At 47.8% G+C, this 11033-nt stretch overlaps 1 protein-coding gene across 1 annotated transcript; it reads left to right on the plus strand.

Annotated features, from left to right (window-relative positions):
• The first annotated feature begins 4544 nt into the window (after positions 1-4544).
• Positions 4545-10486, plus strand: LOC119112419 (phosphate carrier protein, mitochondrial). Its single transcript, XM_037236603.1, has 6 exons — positions 4545-4606; positions 6783-6915; positions 7165-7334; positions 7890-8126; positions 8313-8491; positions 9905-10486. The coding sequence occupies exons 2-6, from the start codon at positions 6792-6794 to the stop codon at positions 10254-10256; spliced, it is 1062 nt and encodes a 353-aa protein (XP_037092498.1). The 5' UTR covers positions 4545-4606; positions 6783-6791; the 3' UTR covers positions 10257-10486.
• Positions 10487-11033: the final 547 nt, after the last annotated feature.

The following is an 11033-nucleotide window of genomic DNA, read 5'->3' on the forward strand; positions in this document are numbered from 1 at the left end:
AAGACAACATTTTTGGAAAACAAAGTCATCAAATTTGGATCCATTTTTCAATGTCCTAAAACACCAGAGTGTATATCACTGAGACGAGAATGACAATAGAGCGTCGCTCAAACTAATAAAAACCTTCTCCTTTCCCGGAAAAGGGGGGATCTCGTTCGTGCTCAATCTAGTGAACCGAAACGAGACCAAAATGAAAAGGCCAACCCACGTTTGCCCAAGGACGTCGGCCTTCTCGCATAACCGAATAGTGAAGTAACTTACACAAACAAGTTTTAAGCCTGCGCTCGCTGTCTTAACAGCAAGAACACCGATGGGCACCGGGGTGCGGTTTTCATCAAATCGAGCGGCGTTGTTCACTGCAGATAACACCAGGCGTCGCGGGCCGGGTGCGTGAGAGCGATTGTGGCGAAATAATCATTTCAAAAACCTTTCAAAATTAATCTGCATAGTACAAAGATAAGCTTGGACACGTGCTTCACCTATATATTTCTTAGGTTGACCACCGAACAGCTTAATGGCTACATCAACACGAAACGTTGAAATTTTGCCCGTACTTTTCCAGTCCTACCCCCAGATTACAGCACCATTTCTCTGTGCTGGAAATTCAAATTCGTTGCTCTTGTCAATCTAAATATTGTGCAGGTGAAATATTTGTCCGTAGGGCCTTCTGAACGTACTGACTGATGTCCTAAAACGTTCAAAGGTGCTTTTTCAGATGGGTAGTCGTTTTCGTCCATCCGTTGGCCACCGCCTAGTGTTGGCCAATAGCCGACGCCGTGCAGCTTTGGGAAACTGCAACACTAGGGGCCGTTTTTTGTCCTGTTATCCCGATTTTTGTTGTTCACGATAGGTGGCTTCCGATAGAACATTAAAAAACGGCGTGGTGCGCGCTCACCGAGCCCTGGGCTTTTGCTTTAAAGGAGGTCGTCCACATTTAGATGTGGTTTTAAATTGAAAAAAGCCATTTTGAAGACCTTTTAATGCTGCTAACAATCCCATACTACTTAAGACTTAAACCCCTCTGGTTTCTGAGTTAAACGCCCGCGAAAATGGGGAAGGTATATCGGGGTGGGGGGTGGGGGGTCTTTTTAAACTCGCCTTGACATTCATGACGTCATAATAACTTCATTCAAATCCTGTCATTCTGTAAGCAGTGTGGTGATCACGGCCCAAAATAACTGGCTAGGCGTTCATATATGACGTTTGTAAGCGCTTTCCAGATAAAACGACCGCCAATTCGCTGTCAATTAATGTTGTGCAAGGTAAGCTATTGATCACGTAAGCTAACCACGATGCATTGAAGAGCATACTTACTAAACATATAATTTTGTTTTCTGCAGCAGTTTTCACTTTCCGTCATTTCTTATCACCAAAACATTTATTTACTACAGTGAATTAGTCCAAGGGGGCATTGAACGGATCCCAAAACCTTAATTTTAAGGGACATCATGATTTCTTTGCTTTCCATCCTGATCAAATTCTGCATCAACCCCTTTCGCAAAGAGGCACCACAAAACCATTATTGCGAAACATCACAACTAGTATGTAAGCAGGCCCTCGATTCCAGGAGACACTGCAATAGATCCCATACCATTTTTTCAAAGAAGCAACAAAGTTCAGGGGCACCCCGATGTTTGCACCTCCCCATGGACAACATCCACCATCGGTCTCTTCGGCGATGGGTCACCACAACCTTTTTTGAGGCACCATAACCTTTGTTTTTAGCAGGCACCAGATCCAAATGTGTCATTTCAACAACCCCAACATCTCTGCTTTCAAAGCGCACCAAAACAACTTCTGTGCCTTCCACCATAACCAAATCCTAAGTAGGACCTCTCGTCGAAGAGGACCCGATGTCCTTTATTTCGGGCATCATGATCTCTATTTTGAAACGGCACTTATTTCTAGGGTGACGCCACGAATGCCTCCAAGCGCTTAAAGTCCGAGGGGCGTCAAACTCCAGAGGACACAACAGCGACCTCTCTTTTTTATTTTCACGAGGAGCCGAGGACGCCACCCTCGGTTGACAGTGACACGCGCTACACCTGGTTGCCTTAGGTTTCTAGGCCCCGAAGTTCCGAGCAGCCATTTGGGCCAGAGGGAACGACGATCAAGGTTCCGATCGAAGGGTCCGAAGGGCAGGCCGGGAGGATGAAGGGACCTCAGCCAGTAGGCAATACAGAACAATCCGTCCCCACGCCGGTCTTGCCCCTTGAAGCCTCTTTCCTAAGTCGAAGCAGGGCTTGGCCAGCAAATGTTGATCCGGAAGATCGTGCATTGGTCTGGCCCCTGTGCTGATCAGTGGCCCACAATGCCCAGCAAGGGTGTTGTGTTGTGTTGGGAATGAGCCCAATGTCGACCATGGGCGCCTCTACTGAAGAGGGACAGGAGTGGGATCTCGAATGTCAAAAAGCCTCATGCGTTGGTCAGGACCCTCTTGACAATGACAGGAGACATGAGAAATGGTGATGCAGCGATTTGTACTCACAGTGAGACAGTAACCTGCGCCAGACAGATGTCGCGTGACCGAGCGAGGGGCCCTCCGCACCCTTTCAACCAGGAGCCAGGAGCTAGCAAGCGGAATTGGTGGCTCGGCGCCCATTGCACACTGGACTCCCTGTGCCGGTAAGGGGTCCTTTTACGTCAGTGACATGTCCATGTGCCGATCCTGTATCAGGTGCCCAGATCAGAAGGACCTGCCGCATCAGGGATGGGACCGGTGCATGATGTATCTCTATGAGCGCCTCCAGGTTGATCAGGGCACCCCGGTCTCCGTATCGCCAGAATACCAGTTGCTTGTTAATTCGAGCTGGGGCGAAAAGGCCCTTCAGCTCCTAACCAGGACGACTCATCTATGCAATTTCAAGGTAGAATTTCAGAACGGATTAACAGTAGCAGCATCACGAGAAACCGAGATTACGCCATCGCGTCATGAGTCCGTGATGCTGTACAGGCTAAAAACAATATGAAAATGCGTAGGCAACTGTGTCCGAAATACGCACGTATTGCGTATTGTGTGTTATGTATACTACACATAACAATATATACTCCTTTGCAAGCTTTTACTTTTTTGTGCTACAACTAGCCTATAGTTCACATACAAGACAACTTAACGTGCCTGGTACGCATTGTACCTAATATTCTAGTTTTGAACATCTACAACTCATATTGTTTATTTATCGTTTGTGTTATATTTCTCAATATGAATGCGAGAAACTAGTGAACTCCTTCAAGACGCTCAAAACATGCAGTACAAGATTTGAATATTTTCATGGTAACACACTAAAGCATGTCAGCTGTATGTTAGGGAACTGCTCGTATGTTTTGCTCCAAGAAAGAGTAGCGCGTCAAGTCTACGAATTTTAGCAGTTTCACCGCTTTTTGTTACCACCACCACCACCTAAATATTCGCGCATGACATGTCACTCGAGTGGCATTACGGGTTAGACAATGTGCACAAGTCAATGCTTTTACGTTAAGCCATTCATGGTGGAGATTGATTCCCAGAGTTGTCCGCCCTCTCTGCCAGGATGACAGATAGGCGTTGCTACGTAGTCTCAGAAGCACGTTAAGTCCCAATAACGCACGAACATTTTCCGTGAAGTTAGCGGCTTACAAACTGCAACTTTCTGTGAATTTTGCAGTATCTAAATCATTACAGTAAGTTATATATATATATATATATATATATATATATATATATGTAAATATATATATATATATACATTCATTTATCTATATTTATATCTATATATGCATATATATATATATATATATATACATACGTATATATCATGTTATAGTGTCTTTCTTTTATACTAAATTGTGATTCTCTACAAAATCTATCATTACCTTTACTTCAAAGGACTGATATACCGGGAGCCACGTTGCATACTGTGAAGGACAAGCGAAATATATCAGAGCAGTGGACCAACCATATATTGCGAGGGAACAGTCCAGCATTGGGGGGCCCAGCCCAACATTGTGGATCCAGCTCAACATTGGGGGACCATGACCCACCAAAGAGAGCAAAGTCCCACCCCTGATTGGATCCAGAACTCAAGCATTGCCAGAACTTCCGCGCTGTTATTGGGCTCTAGAGTTAGACCCAAGCAACCCGATTATCGCGCCACGAAAGGATCATGCCAGTCCTTTCACTGCGGTCCTCGCTGGGATTTCCACAGCATTTTCACATGATACAATACAACAACGTTCAGAAATAAAATAACACGATTAAAATTCACAACTAAGTAAAGTGAGGGTCAATTTATAGGATCAATGTCCATCCCTACGTATAGTCTGTACGTGTTTTGGCCTAATTCAGTTTACTTCAGCATTACTTTCTCCTATACAACACTCTGTTCACCAACAGTTATTTTAGGTGAAGATGAATTGCTTTCTAAAAAGGTTTATGTTATAACTTCAATCACTTTAACAGCTAGAAATTTAAGTTTTGGCGTATTATTTTCTGTAAACGTAGCGAAATGTGTTGTAGTTGTATGTTTGGCAATCTAGTAGCTTTGCGGAGGATATTATTCGTTCTTTTCACCGGAGACCCCATGACCGGCTGAGAAGTGCAGTGCGGGACCCGGTCGTCAAGCTAACAGTAAGCTTTAGAAAAGGGTCCTGTGGCATGCAAATGTACTTGATAGCTGCTGCCTTTCAGTGTCATGATTTGCTTGGCTATAAGAGTAATTTTGACGAATGATATTGGCAGATTTCATTCCGGGACCTTTTCTTCGATCTGTCGCAGCTTCGTCATAACTGTCTTAAAGCTTTTTAAGCGGAGATCAATATGCATCTCCGTGCTAAATTGTGAAGATTGTCGTAGAATACTGTTTAATACTGTGCTTTTGTGCCAGGCAGTGGTGTTGTACTCTGCTGGGACGATTACCTGGCTCTTAGCCTGGGTCATAGCATTGGAAATGAGGTCTCAGGCTTCAGTTGTCTACCACCATCTGTAATGTGCAGATCTAGAGAGAAAGTAAATGATGTGCTGAAGTCAAAAATTTTATGGCATTTGAAATTCATTAAGCAAAACCAATTATACTTGTACCAGAAGGGACAGTTGTACTGGAAGACTCTCTTTATCCTAATATTTAAGACAAAGTATATTGTATGGCCTCAAAATAAGACATACAGGGTTTTATATAAAAAGAAATAAGGCCACCAGTCTGTCATTCATGATGGATTTTGACAGGGCCTCATGATGGCACAACTTGGGTGGGGGCTGTAATGCAAGGCAGGATGTTAAACTACAGAGCTGGTTTTGGTGCATATTGGTGAAATCTGTGAGAATGGATTGGGGCCTCAGGGCAGGCAAAATGAAAGCGATGTGATCATTCCATGTTAAAGAATTCTGCAGGTTTCCCCAAAATAATTGTTCATAGCTGGGGCTCAATATGTTGATACTGCCATGATCACTGTAAAAATGTGTGATATTCTTTATTTTCAACTAACTTAACACCTTTTGTGTCTCAGAATGGTGCAGTGTTTCTTACTTCAAGTAATTAATGTCATAACCAAAATGTTATAATTATTTTATGCCAATAGTTGAACATTGTTAGCAAACTTGGCAAACATAATGAGATATAATGCAAATCATGAGGGATATATGGTGTAGCAAGGTTCCACAACATTTATCCCAGTTATGAATGATTAGCCAGTTAGTCAACTGGCTAGTCACGTATTGAAGAATAAGTGTACCTTATCCTAAGGTATATTAAAACTTGAGTCTTTAAGGTATCCTGCCTTATCTGCAAGCTGTAACCTCAGTGTTGTGTACAAATTACTCTTTGTTCAAATAATAATTTTGCAGAATCTAGATGGAAAACATGTTTTAGTGAGCTCTTTAAGGTTAATCTTTGGTAGCAAAGGTTCAATCATGTGGACACAGTATGCTGGCTTCTCACAATACTATGATCCCAGCCCAGTACATTAACATTATTAGCTGCCTGGCTTGAATGTACCTCACAGCATTTCATAGGCTGTTCATTGTTAGCTCATGACCATTGACAGTTCTGCATGTGTGAGTGTCTGGGCATATGCACTGGGAAAATAAACATGTCAAGAAAAACATAGCAAAAAACTTTTTGCCACACATGTGACCGTTCTAGGCTCTTTGGATGTGTAATTATGTTTGTTTTCTGGTACATGAATTGCTATTCTGGATGTTGCATATTATTCCACCTATCAAGCAGAAAGATCCTCTTAAACATTTAAGTGTCATGTTCCAATCACAGGTGGAATGTGTCCTCTTGTCAAACAACATCTGATACTGCTCTAGACACCAATGAGAAGTATGGACTGGAACAGTGTATTGTTCCACTTTCATCTTCTAAATGAGCTCAACTGGCTTTCATAACCTGTGACTAATTTACTGTGTCATTGTTGGTACTGGGTTTGAGGAGTTAACATGATTGAGCTTGGCAAAAATTGGTCAAGTTAATTTTTCACTTTTTATCTTGCAGCAAGATCAGCAGTTGCAGTCGGCACCCCAGAAAAGAATTTTTGTGGGCTGTGAGTTTTTTTGTGTTATTATGGGCATATGGCAGTGGCTATTGCAATGATATAAACCAAGGATGGCTGGAGGGGGTACTCTGCATATTAAAAGATACATGAGGTTTACTGACATTCATATTATCACCCACCAAAATGTTACTGGCTTCCATGTTTTGGAACAAACCCTCTGAGTGGTGCACCTTAATGACCATGTGTGTCATCTGGTCATGGCAGTGACTTAACTGTGTCCACTGAAAGGTGGGTTGTATTTCTGCCTGCAGGCACTCATCATGATCCGCTCAATGTTGGACACGGCCCGCGCCAGCCCGTTCCCGACCGTGGCCCAGTGTGAGCCGTCGGCGCCCCGCCGTCAGCTCGTCCACGGCCGCGATGTGGCCGCCTTCAGCACCGCAGGTACGGCACCCGGACGCCAACAGCAAGGGTCAGATATGGGCACTGGGACGTCTGACATGCTGGGGATGGCACCTGATGTTGGTTGCCGCACGACCGCGTTATACGCTCTCGTCGCCAGGTCACGTAATTTGCTACGGTTCATCGCTTCTGCGGTGGTCGCTAACCGACGTCCCCATTATCCGTGCATGACCATCTGACCACGTCTCGATGCGTACCTTGGCAGTGAGCTGGCTGATATCTGTTTTGCAGAGCCCGAGTACAGCTGCGAATACGGCTCACCCAAGTTCTTCGCGATCGCCGGCTTCGGCGGTATCCTGTCTTGTGGCATCACACACACAGCCATTGTGCCGCTCGACCTGGTCAAGTGTCGTCTGCAGACGAATGCCGACAAGTACAAGGGCATCTTCAATGGCTTCAAGGTTGAACAATACCAGTTTTTAACTCTTAGAAATAAAGTGGGCTCTAATTTTTACTACCTGCTGATGGTAGTTGTGACAACCAGGTCATGGCTGTTTGTGTTAGTTGAATGGAATGTTTCCTTAAACTGTGTCTAGCAATATATTCAGTTTGGCCTAGGATAATTTTTTGTATGCTTCTGCAGTGGCAATCTGGCAAAGTCAGTTTCACATCCATTGTTGGGGTGACGTATGTCTTGCCATGGACTAGATGAGCGATCAGTAGTAGAGGCAATTATAAGTTTTTAGGCACAGCCCATCTGGCGGATCACGTGTCTTATTACATCCTGATCTGTGAGTTTAGCAAGGTACCCAGTCAGCGCGTCGACGACAAAAGCAGTCAGCCGCTCGCAGCGGTAACTTTGGCTGAACGTTTCTTATTTTTGTTGTGGCAGTAGGCTGCTCGAGGGCAAAAGCACGGCTATGAGCTGTACTGACGGCTGCGTCCGCCCACTGCCTGCGGTGGTATGTCCGCTCCGCTGCTGACCATCCGCTGACGGCCGTGTGTGTGCTCCGCAGGTGACTGTCCGGGAGGAGGGCTTGCGCGGTTTGGGCCGCGGCTGGGCGCCCACCGCCATCGGATACTCGATGCAGGGCCTCTGCAAGTTCGGCTTCTACGAGGTCTTCAAGAACCTGTACTCGAACATGATGGGCGAGGAGAACGCCTTCCTGTGGCGCACAACGCTGTACCTGGCGGCGTCGGCGTCGGCCGAGTTCTTCGCCGACATTGCGCTGGCTCCCATGGAGGCCGTTAAGGTGAGGCTGCCAAGCTGGTGTGAGTGTTAATTGCGGCGGTGCAAGTTGTATGCACGGGGATTATTGCCCGCCAAATAGCGCGTGAAAGCTGCGCGCCGCTGTCGTGTCTGCACCCGAGTGTCGCGTCTCTTGACCGCTGTTGGTGTTTGGTGGTGCTGCTCACTGAGCGTGTGTTCGTGTCGGCAGGTACGGATCCAGACCATGCCGGGTTTCCCAGCCACGCTGCGCAAGGGCTTCCCGATCATCATGTCGCAGGAGGGCTGGTGGGGCTTCTACAAGGGCGTGGCGCCGCTCTGGGCCCGCCAGATCCCTTACACGATGATGAAGTTCGCCTGCTTCGAGCGCACCGTCGAGGCCCTCTACCAGTGAGTCCGCCGGCCGCGTGGTTGGCACGCTGCAACTGAACGACCTCAGGGATGGGTGGGGTGGCGAGTGCGCACGGCTCGCCCGCCGACCCGCACACGGCGTGCAACGATCCGTACGGAGATCGTTCACTGACGAAAACCAGCGTGCGCCTCAATCACGATGGCTGTTCAATGAGAAATTGCCTAATGACTGCATTAGACATGAGCTGAAGCATGGCAATGCATTTAATGGCCACTGAATGTGATTAGGCATCATGAAAGATCTGAAATTGTGCTCGCGCTGCTCAGGCCTGCTGGCTCTGGGGACTTCGTATTTCGCAGGATATAAAGATAGCCTAAACGTCACTAGGCAGATGTGGAGGTGTGCGATTTGTGACGCGTGACCCTCCGCATGTGAAACGAGATCAGATTGTAACAAAGGCGAAATGGGAATTTGTCATGGGCGCAAAATGACCACAGTAGTCGGCGCGCCCTAAAGCCCCAATCAACAACAACAATGGGAATTTGTCTGCTTTTTTAGCTTGCACGTGAGATATAGACAATGCTGTGTTTTTTTCCTTGGCTGTGTTTACTTGATAAACGTCATTGATTATAAAGATGAACGAATGTGGTCGTGGTAGCTCTAAAAGATTTGACTTAACATTGCGACCCATGGCCTTCTTCAGCCTTGCTTGCACTGCTTTCCATGTAAGCCATTTCTCCATAGAACATAGAATGCAAGTGAGTGCTGCCATAAGCAGTTCAAGCAGAGCCAGCTAGCTGTGTATTGTGCTTTGTGAGGTGTGAGAAGCCATGTGCCGCGGGCTATATCCATTAGTCACTCTCCTAGTCCTCAACCCAACATCGTCCACCCCGCCCTTGGCTGCGGAACTGAAAATGTCTTTTGTTTGTGTGACGCGAGTATGTGTGAAATGACAGACCCATCATTACACCCCGCAAAAGTTACCTACAATCCGAGCATGCCTCCTCCCTCCACTTCCTATCAACACACTTCCAGCGACTGTTCGTCATATTGACGCCGATTTGTGTCAGCGAGACGGGGTCGGCTATAAATAGACAACATTCCAATGCACCTTGAGACTAGGGCCACGCTATCTCTGATTGTGGCCAGCTACCATCATCCTATCTATAGCTCAAGCCAGGCGAGTTTCATAAAACTGAACATACAAACTTATCATTCGAAAAGCGCGGCGTGCCGTCGAAAATACAGCCATCGCTGTCATCGTTTTATTACGTGTGTCTAAAATTGTCATCATACGACGCGATTTCAGCGCTTTAAGTGCATTCAGTTACCTGGATATAGCCGTTCCGTCTATGCCCGTATACCCATTATACCATGACTGACCCATGTGACGGTGACCCGTGTGATCATGCGCCTGTCTCTGTTACCTGACTGTGCCGTCCGCCTCTCAGGTACGTGGTGCCCAAGCCGCGCGACCAGTGCTCCAAATCCGAGCAGCTGGTGGTCACATTCGCCGCCGGCTACATCGCCGGCGTGTTCTGCGCCATTGTCTCCCACCCAGCCGACACCATCGTCAGCAAGCTCAACATGGCCAAGGGCTCGTCCGCCGTCGAGGTGGCCAAGAGCCTCGGCTTCATGGGCATGTGGAAGGGCCTGACGGCACGTATTATCATGATCGGCACGCTGACGGCGCTGCAGTGGTTCATCTACGACGGTGTGAAGGTGGCTCTGCGTGTGCCGCGGCCGCCGCCGCCCTCCATGCCGGAGTCGCTGCGGCTCAAGCTGGCGGCCAAGCAGCAGTAGTGGGCGGCGCCACCGGCCCGCGAATGTGTGAGAGCGGCCGGGTGGCGCCACCACCCCGGGGGCCGTCCGGCCGCCGAGAGCTGTGAGAGCGGACGGGTGGCGCCACCACCCCGGGGGGCCGCCTGGCCGCCTAGAGCTCTTGGATGCGGCGCAGCGGTGACCGCGCGGCGGCTGGCTGACGCGTGTACACTGGGCTGGCCGCCGCCGAATATAGTTATCGGATGCGGGTCTGACTGGCTTTGACTGGTGCTGGAGCCAGCGGGTGGAGCGGCCAACACAGAACGGAACACGAGGTGATGTTCGTCGGTGTTACACGCGGTAAACGGTCCGGGGGTGATGCAAGATATTGCTGCACCTGGTTACAGGCTTGCAACATTTAAATGGCCGTTTTAACTTTTATTGGAAGGGTAGTGCTGTCTCCAGCAAGGAATAAGTGAGCAAAAAAAAAAAACATGACACGCGAGACCAATATCCAGTATTGAGCTGAAGGTGAATACCATTTTGTTATGCTGCAACGCGAATGGGTCCAGATTATTTCACCAGCATGCGTTCGACAGGCGGTTGTCTGTTGCATTACATTGGTATGCATGGACGAGCCGCGTTGAGTCGCCTTCCACAGCAGTATCGATTGTCCCGCTGCTAACCATCAGGCAGTCGGGTGTGTGGTGAGACGGGACACCACTCAGTCACGTGGTGGTCACGAATAAGAGGTTAACCGCGGGGTGGTGGAGGAGGGGTTGATCATGGGGCGGTCACGAGGGAGGCAATCGAATCGGG

The sequence above is a fragment of the Pollicipes pollicipes genome, unplaced genomic scaffold, assembly GCF_011947565.3.
Source record: "Pollicipes pollicipes isolate AB1234 unplaced genomic scaffold, Ppol_2.1 Scaffold_7261;HRSCAF=8764_pilon_pilon_pilon, whole genome shotgun sequence".
NCBI classification, from domain to species: domain Eukaryota; kingdom Metazoa; phylum Arthropoda; class Thecostraca; order Pollicipedomorpha; family Pollicipedidae; genus Pollicipes; species Pollicipes pollicipes.